Here is a 22,415-nt window from a genome sequence, read left to right on the forward strand (position 1 = left end):
CCACCCAGGAAGACTCGAACCCGAGTCCTCAGAACTGGGAGGTGGACGTGCTAACCAGTCATTCACCGTTCCATCCATGCTGAAGGATGATTTACTGAATTGTTTAATGTCAAACAGTGTAAAGCAAATATTTGCTGAAACATTTCATGATCATAATATTTCATTGGTAAAGTCGGGCCACACTTCGTAATCATTTCATTACATTTTAAAATAATTCACGTGATCATTTTTGATCAAGCTCAATTGGCTCCACAGACGAGAAACGACAAATTGAACTATTTCATTACGCACAGAGGAACACGAGTGCTACAATTAAATAAACACTGAAACAATTAAATAGTGAAATAATGATAATGCTATTTAATAAATAAATATGCTGGAGAAAAAACTCCTATGTCACTCTTTGTCCCGAGTGCAGTGGACCGTACAGAAAATAGTGTTTTAAAATGGCTTTAGGTAATAAACGGACGCGTTTAACACAGGTGGTTGGCATTCCAACAATCTTTGTGTCGTGACTTTTTTTTTTCCTTGGATGGAAAAAAATAAATAAAATTCGACTGTAAGCCTGCAGTAATCATTCCTGGTCACTAAGTGGCGGTACTACGCTAACAGACTCCGTTCACCAAACGGCGGGCAAGAAGTTTGTCCAAGTGAAGTTTCCGTACTACTTCCGGTTCAGCGATGCAATTCCAGAAGAAGAAGAAAACCCACACACAACAACAACCCATGAACTTTGTCCAAGTGAGGTTGCCGTACGTACTGCTTCTGTTTCAGTCGTGAGCTTTCCGCAGCCACACAAATTTCACGAGATCTTTTCTTGCAGAACGATTTGAACAACCGATGCGCTGACGCGGCCCGTCCATTTCTACGAAACTGGACTCAAACTGAATTTGATCAATCGTCCTGTCCGGTTAAAGAAAAGTCGTCTCGGTACACGTTGAAGCTTCTCGAGCTAGCTTAGCATAGCTTGCTAACATGCAGCAGTGACACCACTCTAGTCAAGTGTGATTAATGATCATCTTGTGATTTATTTTTTTAAGTGGAAAATGTGTTCAAGACGCGAAAAAGAAAAGGAGCAGGAGGAGGAACTTTGTGGAACGAAAGAGGAGAACGAGCGTCAACAATTCGACCCGATTAGCAAGATGGAACCTGGAGTTGTGTTTCGCACAGCAGGTTTGTACACTTCTTCCCGCCTTGTGTCTTTTCTTCACAAGACTTCTGATAGATAGATAGATAGATAGATAGATAGATAGATAAAAATGTGTCTTCCTGTGTCCTGTAGACATCAGTGACGATGTTTGTCCCGAGCGATGTGAGCCAGAGCCCCGCCCAATCAAAGAGGAGGAGCCAGAGCCCACCGACATCAAAGAAGAAGAGGAGGAGGCCGAAATCACCGAGTTTCCTTTGACTGTGGTTGTGAAGAGTGAAGACGATGATGATGATGGCGACGACTGTGGAGGATCGCAATCAGGCAGACTCTTGGCTCCACTGTCAGATATCGACAACGTAACGTCACACTCGTCTGACTATGATGATGATGATGATGATGATGATAAAGACTCGCCAGGTAACATGACAAGCCCCACAAAAAACAAACGAGTGAAATGTTCTCGCTGCGACAAAACGTTTTACAGCAAGTCTGTGTTGAAAGTACATACAAGAACGCATACTGGAGAAAGACCATTTGCCTGCTCAGTATGTGCTCAAAGATTCCGTTACAAGGTCAATTTAACGAGGCACGCAAGAAGACATGACGGAGATAAACCGTTTACCTGTTCAGTTTGTGGCAAACGATTCTTTCAAAGCGGAGATTTAGTCATACACAAAAGAATACACACCGGAGAGAAACCTTTTCTTTGCTCAATTTGTGGGAAAAGATTCTCTCAGAAGGTAAATTTAACAAGGCACACGAGTACGCATGACGGAGAGAAATCTTTTACCTGCGCGGTTTGTGGTAAAAGATTCTCCAAGAAGGAAAATTTTAAGAGGCACACAAGCACACACACTGGAGAAAATTCTTTTCTCTGCTCAATTTGTGGTGCGAGATTCCGCCATAAGGTAACTTTAACAAGGCACACACGAAGACATGATGGCGATAAACCTTTTACCTGCTCAGTCTGTGGTAAACAATTCTTTCGGAATATCGATTTAAGAATCCACACAAGAAAACACACTGGAGAAAAACCTTTTGCTTGCTCACTTTGCGACAAACGGTTCCCTTCAAAGTCGCATTTGACAACACACGCGAGAACGCACGCCAGAGAGAAACCTTTAGCTTGCTCGGTTTGTGGTAAAGGTTTCATTTACCAGAAAGATCTCATAACGCACACGAGAATACACACTGGGGAGAAACCTTTTGCCTGCTCCGTCTGCGGTAAAAGATTCGCTCAGAACTCCAACTTAACGAGGCACACGAAAACGCACGGTGAAGGGAAACCGTTCAGTTGCAGCGCGTGCGATAAAAGTTTCTCTCGAAAGGATCAGCTTAAAACGCACAAGTGCGCCCATGACAAGAGTCAATGATGCTGCACAAGAAAGTGAACAAACTCACAATCAGCCCTTTCCTTTAACCTTTGTTGGAAAAGGTCACGGGGTCAAGCAGAGATGAAAAGCTGCTCACGATGACATCATTTGATGGGAGACGATAACTCAAGATGACGTCACTGTTTGTGTGGCAACTGACCAAGGTCAAAGCAGAATGTGTTTATTTTTGTCACTGCTCCGTTTCATCAAAGTTTATTTTCAATAACATTAGTCAATGTATAAGGATATCAGATCTGATTTTCCGTCTGAAAACAGATCGCTTAGTGAAGCTCTCTTGGATAAAGTCCAGTTACAAAAAGTACATTTTTGTCTTTTTTTTTTCTTTTTTTTTTTTCTTTTTTTTTATACGCCTCTTGAGTTTAGTAACAATGTTGCAATAATATATACTGTGTAAAAATAATAAAAGTGAACTTCCAATGTCATAATTAGGTGAAACTTTTGCCGTAACAAAATTGAGAATGTGTTTAAAAGTTCAGCGTTTTGTTGTGCACATTTCATGTTTTGTATTGTATTGACATGATCCTGGCTGCCATTTAACACCTTTGAAAATGTTTGTATGACAAGTGACTGATAATAAAAGAAAAAAAAAGTGGGAAGGATTATCACGTCATGTCTTACATATTCAAAAATCTCTATTTGTAAATAAGAACATTTGTAATACGCTACTAAGCTGCTTTTAAAAATGTGACTTATGAGACTGGTGGTTTGAGCGTCAACAATTTTGAATAATTCTTTTTGTGCAATCCCACATCTTTGGGATTTTATGCACAATTATATTTCGTCACAAATTGGATATATGCATTTGGAATAGCTTTTCCGTATTTTACAGAATAAAACAAGTTTGAGTTTTTTTTTTAAATTGGTTCAAAAATAATTGTTGGGTCAGCCAATACGAAAGGTTTGCTTTGAAGTGACAAACCTGACAAGTGACAACCTCCCTGTTGGGAATTTGCTGCAGTCGTGGATGCTCTTCTTTCAGGAATCTTGCATCTCTTTGAAATGCCAAATCGGGAGCCTCATTTGTCAAGAAGAGCGCAGAACAGCTTCGAAATTCGGGCTTATGACTGAAATATAGAAAAAAATACACATTTATCAAACGTGCGGACACCTTTCGTAGGAACGCCAGTAAAAATAATGGATGTTGATTCATTCCACCTGTTCCAAACTGCCACCATCGCGCACGTCTTGCCTCGTTTGCCTTGAGAAACGCCTCCAAGTGAGTAGCAGCAAATCCGTTGTCGGTACCAGATGTGATCGGCCTGCCAGATGTTTTTTTTTATTATTATTTATCGGGGTCGCCTAACGAACACGTCCCGCTACGGGATTGGCTGGAAATGATCCAGTTGACGTCAAACATTGGAAAGAAAATATTCTAGATGTAATTTCCATAACAAAATGTACGGACTGAAATTGTAAAAACGTAAATAAACCTAAGAATATAAACGCGAAATATATTGAATAAATAATAAAATAGATTGAATAAATGATAAGTACACAAAATAATTATCTCAGATGTGACAAATTGTCAGTTTAGATTGTTCATGTTTTCCTATTATCATTAAGACTGTTTTTTGTTATTGTGAATGATTTGTTAACAGCTAAAAAAGAAACCAAACCGAAGCTAACTTAGTTTGCGCCGCTGTATGACGTCACCGGCAAGCGCGAAGGCGCTTCAATCTATTATTTATTTTTCACTCTTAAAGTATCATGCTTTTATTTATTTTTTTAGGTTTATTTACGTTTTTAGCATTTTAGTCCATACATTTTGTTATTTTGAGCAATTGTAGACGACAATTTCCGGATAATACTCTAGCGTGACGTCATCGGCAACACTCGCGTTTCGTTGTTAGCAAGCTAAGCTAAGCTACACTAAACTAGCTTGAAAAGTTTCAACGTGCACCGAGACGACTTTATCGTCGTCACGGAACTTAAACAAAAGACGATTTAGACCAGTTCACTCGAAGTGGACGTCACGTGTCGACGTTTCATGTGTAGACAGTCGGAGATGAAACATTTTGTGAAGTTCGCGTTTTAGCCGAAGCAGCTTTGCGGAAGAGCAACTACGGCAACGTCACTTGGACAAAATTCTATTACTGATCACGGGTACGAGGTGGTTCTTAAAAACAATTAACTTTACTGTTAAGGTCTTCACATGTGCTAGACATACAAAGCAGCAAAGTTAACATGAAAATCCGCCTCAAAATTGCAAAACAGAAATGACCATAACGTATCCCGCTGGTTAGCATTTTAGGGTGGCAATGTAACATTTTATTTACAAGAAATAGTCTACATTATACCAATTGAAGTTATTTCCTAGTAAAAAGAGACACGACATCACACATGATCTTACACCTGCTACAATGAACATTTTTCTTTTCCATGTCGCAATGGAAGCACCGTTTCATGTCTCCTCCACCCCGTGACCTTTGATCCCCATCACCTTCAGTGTGTCATCTGGTGTCCACCCTCATTGAATCATTTACCGCAGAATGAACAGTCAAAAGGTTTATGTCCAGATTAATGTGTGTTCTTGTGTGTAAAATATTCTCAAATCTCTGTTCGTAGAAAAAAACAAAAAAAAACAAGAGCAGATTTGGAATCCACAGCAAACTTTACTAGATCAGTTTACTTGCATCGGTGATTGAAAAAAATGAAGTCACAATTTGTTGGCGAGTGTAAAAGTTCACTACAGGAAAAAAATACCAGCATCGTCTTTCACAGAATCTTATTTTGCTGCTTCACTGTCGGCTGCTCTTCTCACCAACACACTTGTGCTTCTTCAGCTGATCCTTGCGGAAGAATCGTTTCTCACACCCGCTGCAACTGAATGGCTTCTCTCCAACATGTATTCTTGCATGAGTTTTTAAATTGGTCTTTCTGTTAAATGTTTTCCCACAAACGGAGCAAGCAAAAGGTTTCTCATCCGTGTGCGTTCTTATGTGCCTTGTTAAATTTTTCCTCACAGCGAATCTTGCGCCACAAACTGAGCAGGCAAAAGGTTTTTCTCCGGTGTGCGTTCTTGCGTGAATTCTCAAATCTCCATTCTGAGTGAATCTTTTACCACAAAGCGAGCAGGTAAAAGGTTTCTCTCCCTCGTGCATTCTCGTGTGCCGTATTAAATTAGCCTTTGTCGTGAATCTTTGACTACACACCGAGCAGACAAACGGTTTGTCACCAGTGTGTGTTCTTGTGTGATTTGTTAGATGTGTTTTTCGCGAGAATATTTTCCCGCAAACTGAGCAGGCGTAAGGGTTTTCTCCTGCGTGTGTTCTTAAATGTGCTTTCAACAAAGACTTTTTGTGAAATGTTTTGTCACAATGAGAACACGGAGCAAATTTGTTGTCAGAGTGAAATGTCAGATCCCCTTTAGAATGTTGTCCATCGTTCTCATAGTTGGAAGAGTGTGACGTTAAGTCGTCACTATCTGATAGCGGAGCTGAGAGGCCGATTGTTTGTGATCCTCCATCGTGCTCCTCATCGTCTTCTTCAGTCTTCACGATGACAGTCAACGGGAACGTGGCGATTCCATCCTCCCCATGCGCTTCCTCTTGAGCAGGAAGCAGCGCTGCCTCCTCCTCCTCCTCCTCTTTAATGGAAACAGGATCCAGCAGCTCTTCTTTAACATGGGGAGGCTCTGGGTCCTCCTCCTCCCCTTTGGCGCGGGGGGAATCCTGCGCCGACTGCTCACAACCAAGATCTTCTTCACTGACGCCTGCAAGACACAAGAAGGCAAAAACGCATATTGTTTGGTGAAGACACGTTTGCGCTGTGAAGTCTCATGCTGCGACTTCGATCTGGAAGTGAACACAACACACCCGCTTCATGGAAGAAAACTGCAGGCTGCTTGTCATCAGCGTCCAGTAGGCGACGCCAGTTCTCTTTTTTTGGTCTACAAACTTGCTCCTCGTAATCTTCTTCTTTCATACTCTTTGCACACATTTCCCCCACGTTAATCAAAATCGTTTACACTCACATTGTGTTCTGCTTCGCGACGTGTTGCTACAAAAAAGCGTCTATCGCTTGTTTGTTAAAACGGCCTGCGAGCTAAGCTAAACTAAGCTAGGCCGAGCAGCGTCAACGTGCGCAGTTTATCCCCACAAAAAAAAAAAAAGTGTTTTAGTTCACTTTGGACGTACTGCATCGACGTGCGGTACGTTCAAGTAAGTAAGGATCCGGAAAGTAATTTAAAAAATAAAGTAAAATTCTCGTAGAGATGAACGTGTGACCGCTGTGACGAGCAGAAGGGAGTACGGCAGCGCCACTTGGACAAAACTCTTATTGTGTTTACAGTACAGCCATTGGTATGACCTGTATACAATTTGATGACTGCTTTCAATTTCAGATAGATAGATAGATAGATGGATGGATGGATGGATGGATAGATAGAAGCCAGCTTGTATGCAGTCGTAGTTGCCATCTTGAGCCGGGAGTGCGCGTCCATTTCTTCAATGTTTAGCTTAAATAAATTAACCAGAACTCGAGAGCGAGTTTGACACGGGGTTTGCTTTGTTCGAGACATCACAGCTTTTAACCATAATACAAGTCAAGATATTTTTCATTTTACAATCGGGGCTGTCAACAATACATTACTTGAAAGTTTACAGTCCAGCACCTCTTTGATATAAAAATGGCGGATCTCGGCTCTTCGTTGCATTTTCCGTGGTCATAATAAACTGCATGTAGAGGGGGCAAATTAAAAAAAAGACACAATCGGATAATGGCAACTCAGCTTTATAGAGCACAAATCAACCGTTCTGTACATTAAGTAAAAAACCAAAAAAACAAAAAACTCATGGGCTACAAAAGCAAACAGCTAAAGCAATTACAGACATTAGGCAATAAAACATGAAAACAAGGCGTAGTCTCATGCTGTGAAAAGCTAAAGAAACGTGGAAAACAGATCCACATTTGCTGATGCCCTTCTAGAGACGTTTATTGAATGCCAGAAAAGTAAAACACAACTCCTGCAGGTGCTTCTGTTGACCACAGCTCACATCCAGACGTTCACACGTACTCACCGACACCACCGCAGTCGTCATGTCCATGTTGAGTGAGCGTATATGTCTCTTCTAATTCAAGAATCATGTCATGTGGTGCGATTGAAGATATAAAGCTGTTAAACTCTTTGAAGATTTTGCGCATTCATTTCCTTCACAGTATTTTTGACGATTCATCGAGCGCTGCGCTTCTCACCAGAACAATTATGTATCGTAACCTGATACTTATTAGAGAATCGTCTGTCGCACACACTGCAACTGAATGGTTTCTCTCCAGTGTGTGTTCTGATATGCCTTCTTAAATGTCCCTTCTGGGTGAATGTTTTGCCACAGACTAAGCAGGGAAAAGGTTTCTCTCCACTGTGGGTTCTTGTGTGAATTCTTAAGCTTCCCCTTTCAGAAAATCTTTGATCGCACACTGTGCAGGCAAAAGGTTTCTCCCCAGTGTGTGTTCTTGAGTGCGTCCTCAAATGTCCCTTTTCGGTAAATCGTTTATCACAATCTGAGCAGGCGAAAGGTTTCTCTCCCGTGTGCGTCCTTATGTGTGATTTTAAGTTGCAATGCTTTTTAAACTGAAGGAGGCAGACTGAGCAGGCATAAAATTTCTCCTTTTTGTGTGTTTTTTTGTGCTTTGTCAAAGTGGCTCTTTCGGTGAATCTTTCACTACAAACCGAGCAGCCGAAAAGTTTCTCTCCAGTGTGCATCGTCATGTGTGCTTTTAAATGACACTCGGCATCAAATGTTTTGTCACACTGAGAACACTCCCAGCGGTTGTTGTTGTCCGTGTGACTTGTCATAGCACCTTTAGAGTGCTCATCCTCAAAATCATCATCATCATCATCATCATCATCACCCTCAGTCTCATCAGAGTGTGACGTAATGTTGTCGCTCACTGAGCGTGGAGGCAGGAGGCCATCTTCTTGGGGTCCGCCGTCACTTTCAGTTGCCACGTGTCGACTTGAGCTGCAGCTTGGAGGCTCCGCCCCGACGCTCGCCTCACTTTGGTCTTCATCTTCACCTTCTTCACTGGCCAACGGGACAAAAGTCGATGGCATCTTGGTGACATCTTTTTCTTCCTTAATAGGATCGTCCCGCTGAGGATGAAGATCTTCTTCACTGACGTCTGCAGGATGCGAGAAGACTTTGGTGAACTCAAGTCTTAATTATAGTTTCTTTTTTTGCAAACAAAAACTCCAGTAAAGAGAAAATCCTCTTACCTTGCTGACAGTTGACAGCCGAAACTGTCAGCAATAAGAGGATTTTCTCTTCATCCATCCATCCATTTTCTTGACCGCTTATTCCTCACAAGGGTCGCGGGGGGTGCTGGCGCCTATCTCAGCTGGCTCTGGGCAGTAGGCGGGGGACACCCTGGACTGGTTGCCAACCAATCGCAGGGCACACAGAGACGAACAACCATCCACACTCACAAGGGACAATTGGGAGCGCCCAATGAACCTGCCAGGCATGTCTTTGGAATGTGGGAGGAGACCGGAGTACCCGGAGAAGACCCACGCGGGCACAGGGAGAACATGCAAACTCCACCCAGGAAGACTCGAACCCGAGTCCTCAAAACTGGGAGGCGGACGTGCTAACCACTCAGTGGATTTTCTCTTTACTGGTTAAAACATTGTTTTTTTTGTATTTAAAAAAACAAAAAAAACAAAAACTCAACTCAGTAGACAAGATGAACGCCGTAGCGCTAAACTCAAGTCTTACATTGTGCATGACTGCTGTTGTTTTTTTTTGCAGCCAGTAATATTCAGAATAGTCAACGATTTCTACAACTGTCAGCTTGTCTCATTAGCATCAAGGCACGACTTGCTTGGCACTATTTTTCACAGCGGAAAACCTTCCCTGATGTGTTTTGTCCGGGTTTTGGATTAGCAACACTGAAACACCGGCAATGAATTGAACCCGCGCCGTCTGCACGGAAAGGCAGAAGAAAAGCAAGTTCTCCACCAACGGCAGATAACAAACTAGATAAGTGTCTCATGCGGGGAATATGTCAAGAAATGTTTCAGTTTTGTTGAAGGAGGTTAGCCAAGTCGCCTCAAATCAGGAAAACGGTTTGAATCTAAGCAAAGAATGGATACAGAGGAAGCGCAAATGACAAAAGGAATGCTTGAGAACCAGTTTGGGCAATTGTAGCGCGTGTGCGTCATCATCACGAGTGTCATCAAAGTGTGACGTGACGTCGTCACCACCTGATAGCGAAGCGAAGAGCCCGTCTGGCTTTTTGGGATCCTCCACCGTTCGTTTACCTTCTTCACTTTTCACAAGGACAGCAATGAACGCAACATTGCCGATCTCGTCCTCCTGCTCTTCGTCCTTAACGGGGCGGAGCTCCGGCTCCTCCTCTTTGACGCGACGAGGTTCTGGCTCCTCCTCTTTGACGATGGACAATTGGGACTCCTGCTGCTCAGGACAAAAATCTTCACTGATGCCTGCAGGATGTGGGAAAACAAAAGACGTATTCTGGTGAGGTCAAACTTTTGCTCAGTCAAGTCTCAAGTTCTGCTCACAACGCAAGAACCGTTTCAAACGTCGACACTTGGATGATGACGCAACTGAGAAAACGTCAGAGAAGCAAATATTTTGGCTGTGGCAGTAGACGAGTCCACAGATGGACAAGACAGCCAAGTTTGCTTCTGCTTCAGGTCCATTACATGACGGAACGTTTTTACATTTTTTTTTTTTTAAGCTGATGCAGATATTTGACAGAAAACAATATTCAGCCGGTTGCTTTCTAAAATATGTAATGCATTAAAAAAAAAAAAATCCCCAATGCATTCAGGTCTCTATTCCCTAACTGTAAATAAAATATATAGTGATTTAAAAAAAAACTTTTTTGTCCCTTTTTTTGACATTTTCTTTATAATTGAATTTAATTCCTGGTCGTTTTCTACCAACACAGTCGGTAACATTCAGAGGAAGAAGAATAAGGAAAAATAGTTTCCAAAATGTACTAAGAGGACATGCAATGACAAGATTAAAACATTATTCAGCAAACTTTAAAACATTTCGTGTAAGGAAGTTTAAAATAATAAAAATAATCATTAAAAAGGAAGAAATAATTTTTTAATTAAAGTTACTTTCAGAGATTTATGAAACTCACCTGATTGAAGTGAGCAGTTAATTATTTGGTGTAAATCGATCTGAACAGATTTCACAATGGTTTTGGAAAAAGACAGATGGTCTTGAGTCAAGACAGCTCCTGGAAGATTAAAATTGCTACAATAGTTTTCCCATTCTTTTATGAAATGCACATTTTGCGTCGAACACATAAATAGACTAAAAAACAAAACATTATATAACAAAGGGAGCTGAATGCCTTTCCATTAATCATTAATTAAGTAACTCTGACTTTCAAAATTGATTTTGAATAAAAACAGATCAAGTAGGACGTGAGCAAACCTGATCGAGGCTGTTGGAAAACAGCGTCCAGTACAGATTGCGGCTCGTTCTCTTGTTTTGGTCCACAAAGCTCCTTCGCGTACTCTGACGTCATTGTTGCACACATTTTCACACGATCATCAATATACTTTCAACTCACACTTGATGTCTGCTTCGCGACGGGTTGCACCGAACGAGTCTATTTTTTTTATGCTTTCAAGCTAAGCACAAGCTAGCTTGAAATGCTTTCGACGTTCGCCAAGTCGACCGTTTCCGATTCCGCACACAAACGATTCCATCAACGACGATTTTCTCCACTAAACTAGCGATCGACGGACTGTGTCGAGGCTTTACTACATTCAGTGCAAATTCAGGAAGGAATTATTGCGTGAAGAGTCTGTTGTCACTTAAAAAGAACGTATGCTGGAGGGAAAATTAAGAAAAAAAACTGTGCCGTGGAAGAACTACGGCAAGTCCACTGCCACAAACTTCCCTCAATTTGCGACACCACTAAGTTTGTCCCAATCATTTAGCCGTACCATTGTAAATATTGCTACGCTTCCTTCGCGTTATAAGATAAAACACTAAACACTTTTAAATAAAACATCGCGTCCCGGTATAATAGTTTGGATGAGCATTGAAGTTTCTCCTGTTGGGTGTACAAAGTTAAAATATACCTTTTATTTCCCTCTTGTCCCTTGAAGGGACGTCCGTGGTCAGCGAATTCCATGCCTGAGACATTACTGCCATCTAGCGGTAAGGCAACAATATGTAAACCAAACCGGTTATTGTTTGATATCTAAACAGACGTGTATCACAAGTTTTTTTTTTTTTTTTAAATAAATGTCTTTATTTGTACCTTATTCATTTTCTTTCTTTTGTCGTTTTAAGACGTATTCCTTAACTTGCTACACGGAAGTAGTTTTTCCAAGCGGCATTACCGGACATCACCGACCACGGCGCTACTTCACATTTGATTTGATTTGATTTGATTTTGTTGAACGCGCACGCGCTTCCTTTGATATTTATTCCCAAATGACGACTGTACGTGCCGAAGCCTCGACACCGGAGGCCCATCACGATTTTGCGGGGCTAAAACAGATCGAGTTACATTTTCGCGTCCGGATTGATTAATTAAGTCGCCTTGCTAAACGTTGAAGCCTTCCGAGCTAGCTTAGCTTAGCTTGCTAGCAGCTAACAAGGACACGCGATTGTTGTCAACACGACGCGAATCAGAGAGAGACCAATTGTGAGTGTAAAAGTGGTGCGATTATCGTGGGAAAATGTGTGCCAAAAGTGTGAAAGAAGAGTACAAAGAGGAAGTTGGTGGAATTAAAGAGGGGAACGAACAACACCGGCAAAGTCAACAACTCGACGCGCTTTTCGAGGAGCCTCCAGTTGAGTTCCATGAAGCAGGTTTGTTTACTAAGTTGTCACGCTAACTTGTTTACTAGCAAGTTCGATCTCTTAATAATATGAAAACCTGCGGACAATTTACAGTGTAGTTTAATTAACCGAATACTGCGTGCATGTTTTTGGGAGAGAACTGAGAACGTGTAAATTCCGCACAGTCCGGCCCGAGTCCGGATTTGAACCCACGACCTCTGACCTGCGAGGCGGATGTGTTAATCAGTCGGCCACTGTGACCCCGCCTATTTACTTTTTTAGTACAATGTATTTGCATCCTATTTTAAAGCTGTTTTATTAACACTATAGATTTGAAACTTCATTTGGGACAGTAAAGAAATGTCAGCAGTCAAAACAGTCCAATTTTCAAAAGGAAATTCAAGTGGCTTTCCTGTTCACTTTATGATATTGACAAATATTCAATTCTCACCTTGTAGTAGCAAACATTTATTACAAGCAATTTCAAAATGTCACTCAACATCAGAACAAAAATGTTGAAAATCACTCAAACAATAATAGTAACATTTGTTTTGAGACAAAGAAAAGTTTAAAAAAAAGAAATTAGGCTCGATCGATGACGCTGCACGCTCTGAAATGAGGACGGTTGAACTGTTGAAACATTTCACAGGGAAATGAAATTTGGGCTGTTTTTTTTTTTCAATTGGTCTGTATTAATAGCAAACGATTTGGCTGTAAAGCTTACAAAAAATGGATGATAAATGAACAAGTTACGACTTAATTTAAATGTCCATGGTTTTCCAAAATCATATACAAACAATATTAGAGAACATCAAATTCACAGCCTTCAGTTGACCGTGTGTTCTTGTGTCGGGCAGACTTGGCTGAAGAAGATCTTCATGTTGAGCAGCGGAACTTGACAGACATTAAAGAAGAAGAGCATGAGGAGGACGTCACCACGTTTCCTTTGACCGTCATTGTGAAGAGTGAAGAAGGTGATGAAGACCACCTTGGCGGATCCCAATCGGACGGCCTCTTAGAGCCGCCGTCATCAGAAAGCGACGATGCAACCTCACACTCTCGGGACACGGACGACGGTGAACGCTCAAAAGGTGAAATGTCGAGTCTCACTGACAAAAAGCACGCGAAATGTTCCAAGTGCGGCAAAACTTTTGACAGGAAGTCGTTGTTGATCAGGCACACGAGAACCCACACGGGAGAAAAACCTTTTGCCTGCTCACTCTGTGGGAAAAGATTCTCTTTAAAGACCAATTTGACAATGCACATAAGAACACACACTGGAGAGAAACCTTTTGCTTGCTTCGTTTGCGGCAAACGATTTGCCAAAAACACAAATTTGACAATCCACACGAGAACACATACCGGGGAGAAACCCTTCGCCTGCTCATTTTGCGGGAAACGGTTCACTCAGAAGGGAGATTTGACGATGCATACAAGAACGCACACAGGAGAGAAACCTTTTGCCTGCTCCGTCTGCGGGAAACGATTTACCGAGAAGAAGAATTTAACCACGCACACGCGAACGCACACCGGCGAGAAACCGTTCAACTGTAGCACGTGTGACAAAAGATTTTACGTCAAGCGCGAGGTGAAGCGACACAAGTGCACTGGTGGGAAGAGCAGCAGTCAGTGAAGCTGGAGAAGAAACTGAAGAAACTTCGGCTGACATGTTTAAGCGCGCTGTCAAGTGGAATCTCTTGTTCCGAATGACACGCTTTTCAACAATTCCAGTTACATTTTTTTTTTTTTTTCTTTTTCTCGGTTCACAAATAGCCGTCACAAAGATCAGCTGTGGTAAATATCATAGAACTCAACATAAACATCAACTATTTGCGTGTCATGCATTGCACATACAATAACAATATATTATCTTCGCTTGAAGAATCCCTCCAAAGTAGGGATGCACGATAATATCGGCGGCCGATAATTACCGGCAATTATCGACCAATTTGACGTCATGCAGAAATAACAGCTAGTAAAGAAATTCGCCAACAATTATCGGCACTTATCGACCAATTTGATAGCAATAAAATTCAGCTTCATGGTGCTTTACGCAATCTTTCAATGTATTTGTACATGTTGGGCTTATAGTAGGACTCAAAAGTATATTTGTATTCAGGTTAATTTTGCAAACAACTATCGGTTTATCAATATCTGCACTTTTTAAATGATTGATTTGTCGGTATCAGTTGAAAATCGCATTATCGTGCACCCCTGCTCCAAAGAACGTGAAAACTTTTCACTGTATTGTTATTAGTAGGCCTATTTGTATTATTGTCAGAATAAAAAAGGACCTTAACGTGAAAATTGTGTTGTCTTTGCACTTTGGTTTGTCAAAATGTGCCATCTGTACTATTAGAACAATAATAATAATAATAATAATAACAACTGTGAGATGTAATTTGTGTAGGGCTTTTTTTTTCAATATCCAGGCACTTAAAAGTGGAAGTCAAGTGAAAAATTGCTGTTCAGCTCAACGCTCACCTGTTTTCTGAGCTTGGTGACGTGACGTGTATTGTCAAAATGGCTGCAACCTTTGATGGATGAAAAACGCCGACGGAACGATTTATCTGCTTAATTCTTATTACATAACAATGCAATATTCATCAGGATTCTTGAAAGGAACATTTTCTTGCCTTCCACGTCAACAAATTGTAAAGTACATCGAGGTTTGAACAAAGCTAACAAAAATGAACAAAATAAAAATGAATTTGAATATTTCTTTGTAAAGGAAATGTTATGTGCTGGATAAAGAAAATAATAATAAAATAAAAGAGTGTTTTGGAAAAGAATGATGACTGAAATTCTATTGATGAATGATGATTGAAATTATATGAATTTTCAATGCATTTATTTCCTCTTTCACTTGTTTTAGGACAGCTGGTCAGCCTTACGTCACATCACGTAAAGGGATTAAAGTTCTTTTAGTTTTGTGTGTCATCAGGAAGCACTGCTGATATTAAGAAGTCAATTCAAAGATCCTCTTCCGATGAGCATGACTACAGCACGATGTGACTCATGACTGGTTTTTCTGTACGTAGCCTGTGATGCCTCGAGCCGAACTTTGCACTTTTACTTCGAATGATGTGAACTAGTCTGACAGTTTTGTGGATGGTTGGCACTCTTTTAATGAGTTCATATATTTCTAAAATTGTAAATTAAAAAAATACTTGCCGTGAAATGGTTATCAAATCATTTAGTCACGACGCTCTCTAATTCTGACCAAGTGGTGTTGCCGTACATGTTCCGCTGCAGATTTGACTTCCGCTTTGCACACGTCACTTGCCTTCGGTGCTAGTTGGCGCGGGTGAGCTCCTCCGTCTGGGAGAGCACATGTGGCTTACATGAAGTGAGTTTGTGTGTGAGTGAGTGGTTACCAAAAAGAAAAAGAAAAAACTTATTTAGCCATTTTTGGCAGTCAAACATTAACATTTTTCCTATAATAAATGTGCTATTTTTAGGATTTTTCATGTACAATTAGTACCTTTAAAAACACATTTTGCAACTCGCCGTCCAATCACCTGTTTTCTAGGTTTGGTCATGTGACATTCACAAGCTGAGCTGTGATTGGTTACCTGAGCCCTTGTGACGTCATTTCAGTCGACAGCAAGTTGCAAAATGTGTTTTGAAAGGTACCAATTGTACGTGAAAAATGATGAAAGTATCAAATTCATTATAGATAAAACGTTAACATTTTTATTGGCTAAAGATAAGTGAAGTTTCTCTTTTTATGATGATCCTCTCAAAGCACTTCATGATTTGCGTTATATCTGGCGTAGATGCAACACAGCTTCTTAAAAAAACAAAACATTGTGATTATCAAAACTAAATTGTCACGCTGAATGAAAAATGGACACTTAAAACATTGCGAGAGTTTGAGGAGTTTATTTGACTTTCAAATGATGATGATGATGATAGAGAAAAAAATTCTAGCGGTCAACAGACATATTCAAATCCCGCGATATCTTCATAAACCACGCAAACATTTCCGGGCACATGAAGATAATATTTTTTAGGCAATCAATCAAAAAGAGAGAAATGAAGCGCTATGATCGCAATGCGATCTCAGATGTTTTCTTTTTCTTGAATGTCACAGATTGCATGTACAGTACAAGTTGATTGAGTCAGTCAAGAGTCAAAACGTCGTCACTGTATCGAACACGCGTCCATCGGAAGCTCGAAGAAGGTACACAGAATACAAAAAAGATGAATAGTAAAGTTGAAAGTTCTGTTCATTTTCTAGTTCGTCATTTCATCATCACGGCATTGAAGCAGTCGAGACGGGACAGTTGGAGGTTCAACGTGTCTGAACTGATGACAGGCAAAACAAAAACATTCAACACGACACTGCAATCATAACTAACGGAAATAAGATAAAGTCTAATAATCATTTTAAAAGAAAACGTTCATGAAGATATTCCAATCACAACTAAATAAAACATTTGACTTGTATTCACTTTTGTTGCACGTTGCAACCGCCTCATCGTTGACAAGATTCAAATCATCTCAAATCATTCTTTACCGCATGTGTGTTCTCGTGTGGCTCGTCAAATCGTCCCTTTCGGTGAATTTTTGACCACAAATTGAGCAGGCGAAAGGTTTCTCCCTAGAATGTATTTTTGTGTGTATGGTCAAATGTCCCTTGTAAGAGAAGCTGTTGCCGCAAACGGTGCATGCGTAAGGTTTCTCGCCAGTGTGCGTTTTCAAGTGTTCCTTCAATTCTTTGTATATGGCGAAACCTTGACTGCAAATTGAGCATGCATAAGGTTTCTCGCCGGTGTGAGTCCTCGTGTGGACCATCAGTTGACTTTTATGAGAGAATCTTTGGCTACAAACTGAGCAGGCAAAAGGTTTCTCTCCAGTGTGTGTTCTCAGGTGTGTCGTCAAGTTTCCTTTCATGGAGAATCTTTGGCCGCAAACCGAGCAGGCAAACGGTCTCTCCCCGCTGTGGATTCTCATGTGATTTCTTAGGTCTCTCTTGACAGAGAATCTTTCGGTGCAAAACGAGCAGGCGAAAGGTTTCTCTCCAGTGTGTATGATGGTGTGTTTGACCAAATGTTTTTGGTAAGCAAATCTTTGGCCACAAACTAAGCAGGCGAAAGGTTTCTCACCAGTGTGTATTCTCATATGTCGCTTCAAAACCCACTTGTCGACAAACGTTTTTCCACACTGGCAACATTCACAGCGCTTGTTGACAGTGTGAAATGTCTTATCAGCATCGTCGTCATCATCATCGTCATCATCATCATCATCAGTGTGTGACGTTGCGTCATCACTCTCCGATAGCGGAGCGACTCGGCCATCCGCTTGTGACGCGTGTCGACTCGAGCCGCTGCTGCTGCTTGGTGGCTCCGCCCCGCCGCTCTCCCAACTTTGACCCTCGGCCTCACTCTTCAAAGGGTTAAAGGTCACCTGGCACTCGGTGAGAGCCTCCTCTTCTTTCATGCGCTCAGGATCGCCGTCCTCTTCCTCTTTCATGCCAGGAAACGGCAGCTCGTCGACCTCTTGATGGTGGGCGGCTTCTTTGTCCTCCTCATATTCTGCTTCCGATGCTTCAAATGAGCAAAAGAAAAAAACAAGGTTGGGCTTACTAGAAATACTAAAAAGGATTCAAAAGGATCAAAATGTGCATAAAAAGACAAGTAGAAGTCATTTGGCTCAGAACTAGAACGAAAGCCATCAAAACAAGTGGAATCTAACAATTTGTTTCCCTGCGTCGATAATGACAAACACTCAAAAGATGGTTTGTGATGTCACACGTGTGAAACGCTCTCACTGATATCGTCGTCTCGACTTTTGGCCGTTCTCAATCTTGATCCGACACAATATCAGCACAAATCTAACTTCGAAAAGGCCGATCAAATAATATTCCTTGTCAGTGATTTATCGCTTTCTGTTTGAACTTCTGATGTCAGACAAAATGACCATGCGATCTTTTTTTTTTTTTTACAGCGCTCCTGAATGTGTCGTGTCGACGATTTGGCATCAACATGCCGTCTCGCCAAGCTCGTAATCAAAAGCTCCGACGCGTGATGCTCGTGGACAAAACAAACTGAAACTAAATTTATGTTTACAAAACTAACTATAACGATAGAAAACATGTCCTTCGTTTTAGTCTTTGGGGATGATTTTAAATGGGATATTTTAGTCGATTTATTTTGATATCAACCGGAATAATGATGTTTGAAAGTGTGTCACACAGAAGTGACGTCATCTCGCAACAGCCAATAGAAAAGCACCAAAAGATGATGTCGCTCCCATGATGTTTTTTAATTATTGCGCACAAGTAATATACTTTTTTTTTTAAACTAATACTAATACTGAAACTAAAAAACCAAACTAAAACTAAAGCATTTTTTAAAGAAGTAAACTAATACAAACTAATTAAATGAAACATTCCAAAACTATAATAACCCTACTGCCATATTACAAATAAATTGGCTTATAACATTTTTCTAAATATCCAAAAGCACAAATAAATTATTTGTACAATTTTTCGGACTAAACACAATTTGTCTTCATAACATGATGTGGCCCTTGCGTCCGTCTGATTTTCTGTATGTGGCCCTCAAATGAAAAACGTTTGGACACTCTTGCATTAGAGTTTTTCATGTTTACACGTGTCAATTAGGATGTCTGTAAATGTTACTGTACATTATTAATAGTGCACGACTGAAGCCTGATGAGAAGAAAATCGTGACTCACTCAATGATTTCAAACCGCAACGTCGAGCAGAAAAATCGCAATTGATTCACAATCGTTTCACCCCAAATTGACGTTTCAGCGATCATGAAAGCTGAAAGGCTTGCGGCCATCCATCACCTTGTTCAAGTTTGACGATGACGCCGGTCAGGGGAAATGAGATGATTTCGTCCTCCTGCTCGACTTGTGTCAAGTGAGGGTTGTCTTGCTCCCGCCGCTCAAGATGGAGATGAAGATTTTCTTCCGGGTCGTCTGCGGGACACAAGAAGACAAGCAGACGTTTTGCTCGAGTCAAACCTTGCAAAGCAATTACCAAAAGCTTACGTAGACCGTTCTGTCGCCAGGTATGAAGTAAACGAATCCAAAACGTGTCTACAAGGTGATGTGAGTGATTCAACAAGATATTGTGGTCCACATTGTGAAATTTTGCATTTCGGTCCAACACAAGACGCACATTTTGTCCTTTTAAAGGCATTTGCCAGGAGGACGTCAATAAAAACGCTCACAGATGTTACGCAATTATAAAAAGGTGCCATTGATGGTGATTTAAGAAAAAAAAACGGGAACATTGCTAAGAAATGAATGATGAACAAATGAACCTTTTCCGGGGGTTTTCTCGCCAACAGCGTCCGATTGTTGACGTTGGCGCTCGCTCGCTTCCGCTCCACAAATGTCCTCCTCGAACTCTTCTTGTTTGACGCGCTTTGCACACATTTTCACGCGATAATCAACAACACTTTCCAACACTCCAACTTGCTCTTTGTGTTGCTATAACAAGCGCCTCTCTTTGTTAGCGGCTAGCGAGCGACGCTAAGCTAGCAGGAGAAGTTTCAACGTGTAACGAGATGAGTTTATCTGCACAGGAATATTAATAAAATAATAGCAATGTATATCACTGCATATTTAAATATCCCGTAAAGGAGTGATGGTTGTACCGTGGCGAGGTTTCACAGGACGTTCCAAACTATCCTGCTCGTAACATAACACACTAATGTAAAGTCGCGCAGTCAAAACGGTTTTACTTCCGGTTTTCTCCAGGTAACATCCGGTTGTAGAACACCATTGCTGCCATCTGGCGCCGGTGCTCGAAAACAGCCGAGGAGAACATTTTGGCGAAAAAGTCAACATAAGTCATTTTAATACACAAGTTGATGTAGAGTTATTAGCCGCGAATCTCTTTTGAGACACGCGAGATCTCGTCCCTTGCATTGCATCCACAATGACGCAGTGACGCCACCGGTGGCCATCTTACGTTGCCTCTCACTCAAGAGCCGAACTTGAATACATTGATTTCACATTATTTGGTGTCGACGGCGAACTATCATAACGTGTGACGTAAGCTTGTCTCATTCCTATCCGAAAGTAACGTACGTCAACGTAACCTCAGTATGTCACAATCCAGCATACTGAGATAATATACAATACTCTGAATTGAAGATACACACAGTAGTTAATTATATATTATATGTGTGAATTTGTGAAGAATATGTATTATGTTCTCGTTTCTTGAACAACAGCTATATTTGCGCTCTCCTCCACACTAGGTGGCGCTATACACCGTGAGCCGCCAGTAATTTAAAAGAGGAAGAAGGAGTTTCCTTCCTGCTGTCCGCTTCTGCTGCAAATCCGAACGCGCTTCATTGAATAATTCTTCCCGAATGCTACTGAGCGCATTGAAGCGTTTAAGTGGACTCAAATAAAAGTAATTCAACGTTTGTGCCCAGATAAACTTTTCTGGATGCACGTTGAAGCTTTTGAGACAAATCTCAGCTTCGCTTGCTGGTCGCTAACACGGCGTTTCGAGTGTGAGTTTAAAAGAGTAGCTGGTGTCATCGTGCAACAATGTGTGCAAAAGTTGTGAAAGAAGAATTCGACGAGGAACTTTGTGGGCCAGAAGAGCACGAGCAAAAAGCGCTTTGCAAAAAGCCTCAAATTGAGTTCCACGGAAAAGGTTTGCTCTCTTCTTACTCTCGATTCTTTACTTGTTTTTGTTGTTGTTGTTTTTGTTCAATCACAATCATTGACATGCTATACTGTTTTTATTATTATTTATTTTTGTACAGCAGTCTATGTTACAGTGATGGAGCCAGAACCTTTTTCAGTGAGAGGTGGCAGTTGGTATCACGTCCAACTAGTTCCACGATCAACAAAACTGATTCATATATTGCTCAAATAAATGACAGATTATGTCATAAACTGTCTTTTTTTTCTTTTTTTTTGTCACCTTGTATCCTGTAGACGTCACGGAAGAAATTCTCCATCCTGAGTTTCAGGAGCCGAAAAGCTCCCACGTTGAAGACAAAGTCGATGCAGAGCTGCCACGCTTGAAAGAGGAAGAGCAGGAGGATGACATCAGCCAGTTTCCGTTCACCGCCGTCGTCCTGAAGAGTGAAGAAGAAGACGAAGTCAAAGGTCAGAGTGAGGAGACGAGAGGGGCGGAGCTTTCAGGCAGCAACTCGCGGCGACAGACGGCAACAGACGGCGGAGGGGCACAATCGCACGGCCGCTTAACTCCACTTTCAGACGGTGATGACATCACATCACACTCTGCTGACGATGATGAAGATGCTCGTGTCGACATGGCGTTTCATACTGACAAAAAGCATGCAAAATGTTCCCAGTGTGACAAAGAATTTTGTTACAAGTCTTCATTGAAACGACACACGAGGACGCACACAGGAGAGAAACCGTTTGTCTGCTCAGATTGCGGTAAAACGTTCTCCAGAAAAGGAGACTTACAAACACACCAAAGAACGCACACAGGAGAGAAACCTTTTGCCTGTTCGGTCTGCGGTCGAAGATTCACGCAAAGTAACACTTTGACGGCGCACGTAAGGACGCACACCGGTGGGAGACCTTTTGCTTGCTCGCTTTGTGACAAGAGATTCACTCAGAGGGCAAATTTAATAGCGCACATAAGAACGCATACCGGAGAACAACCTTTTGTCTGCTCAGTCTGCGGTCAAAGATTCTCCATAAAGGCAAACTTAACAACACACATGAGAACGCACACTGGAGAAAAACCGTATGCTTGCTCAGTTTGTGGTCAAAGATTCTCTGTAAAAAGGAATTTAACAAGACACGCAAGATTGCACGCTGGTGAGAAGACAATCAGTTGAGGCTATTTATTTATTTATACAATATATGTTCTTCATATTTGTTGTCAATAAGATACTTTTGTTCCTTGCAATGAGCGGTTCAGAAAATGGATGGAGGATGGATGTTCTTTTTGTTATGCCTTTAACATGTCTTCAGCTATTCTGTTTTTCAATATAAACAATAGAAATATAAAACAATTTTTTTTTAAAAAGACCTTTAGAGATCTATATTTCCAGAGGTTCCATTGTTTTCAATCGGTCGCAGGTCAATTTAATAAATGACTTCGATTATCTT

The 22,415-nt window shown here is 41.2% G+C and overlaps 4 protein-coding genes and 1 long non-coding RNA gene across 6 annotated transcripts; 1 reads left to right on the forward strand and 4 right to left on the reverse strand.

Annotated features, from left to right (window-relative positions):
- The first annotated feature begins 693 nt into the window (after positions 1–693).
- Positions 694–22,378, forward strand: LOC144017182 (uncharacterized). The gene is made up of 11 exons (XM_077518485.1): positions 694–1,173; positions 1,283–2,515; positions 8,341–8,600; positions 9,753–9,913; positions 12,193–12,350; positions 13,178–13,945; positions 17,124–17,195; positions 17,306–17,384; positions 17,774–17,831; positions 20,841–20,973; positions 21,261–22,378. The coding sequence occupies exons 1-11, from the start codon at positions 1,047–1,049 to the stop codon at positions 22,139–22,141; spliced, it is 3,930 nt and encodes a 1,309-aa protein (XP_077374611.1). The 5' UTR covers positions 694–1,046; the 3' UTR covers positions 22,142–22,378.
- On the reverse strand, positions 3,564–4,992 carry LOC144018182 (uncharacterized). Its single transcript, XR_013283357.1, has 2 exons — positions 3,700–4,992; positions 3,564–3,608 (listed from the first exon to the last, which is right to left on the reverse strand). It is a non-coding gene; the product is annotated as an uncharacterized LOC144018182 (long non-coding RNA).
- On the reverse strand, positions 5,220–6,800 carry LOC144018165 (uncharacterized). Its single transcript, XM_077520368.1, has 2 exons — positions 6,360–6,800; positions 5,220–6,256 (listed from the first exon to the last, which is right to left on the reverse strand). Exons 1-2 carry the CDS (start codon positions 6,481–6,483, stop codon positions 5,283–5,285), a joined length of 1,098 nt encoding a protein of 365 aa, XP_077376494.1. The 5' UTR covers positions 6,484–6,800; the 3' UTR covers positions 5,220–5,282.
- Positions 7,269–11,759, reverse strand: LOC144018156 (uncharacterized). 2 transcript variants are annotated; one of them, XM_077520357.1, is made up of 4 exons: positions 10,956–11,759; positions 10,657–10,755; positions 9,803–9,985; positions 7,269–8,664 (listed from the first exon to the last, which is right to left on the reverse strand). In XM_077520357.1, the coding sequence occupies exons 1-4, from the start codon at positions 11,059–11,061 to the stop codon at positions 7,715–7,717; spliced, it is 1,338 nt and encodes a 445-aa protein (XP_077376483.1). In that variant the 5' UTR covers positions 11,062–11,759; the 3' UTR covers positions 7,269–7,714. The 2 variants fall into 2 exon arrangements, with proteins under 2 accessions (XP_077376483.1, XP_077376484.1); XM_077520358.1 differs by lacking the exon at positions 10,657–10,755 and having other exon boundaries at positions 7,277–8,664; positions 10,956–11,755.
- On the reverse strand, positions 16,190–20,038 carry LOC144018158 (uncharacterized). Its single transcript, XM_077520360.1, has 3 exons — positions 19,622–20,038; positions 19,143–19,274; positions 16,190–17,872 (listed from the first exon to the last, which is right to left on the reverse strand). Exons 1-3 carry the CDS (start codon positions 19,734–19,736, stop codon positions 16,839–16,841), a joined length of 1,281 nt encoding a protein of 426 aa, XP_077376486.1. The 5' UTR covers positions 19,737–20,038; the 3' UTR covers positions 16,190–16,838.
- Positions 22,379–22,415: the final 37 nt, after the last annotated feature.

The sequence above is a fragment of the Festucalex cinctus genome, chromosome 4 (genome assembly GCF_051991245.1).
Source record: "Festucalex cinctus isolate MCC-2025b chromosome 4, RoL_Fcin_1.0, whole genome shotgun sequence".
NCBI lineage: Eukaryota > Metazoa > Chordata > Actinopteri > Syngnathiformes > Syngnathidae > Festucalex > Festucalex cinctus.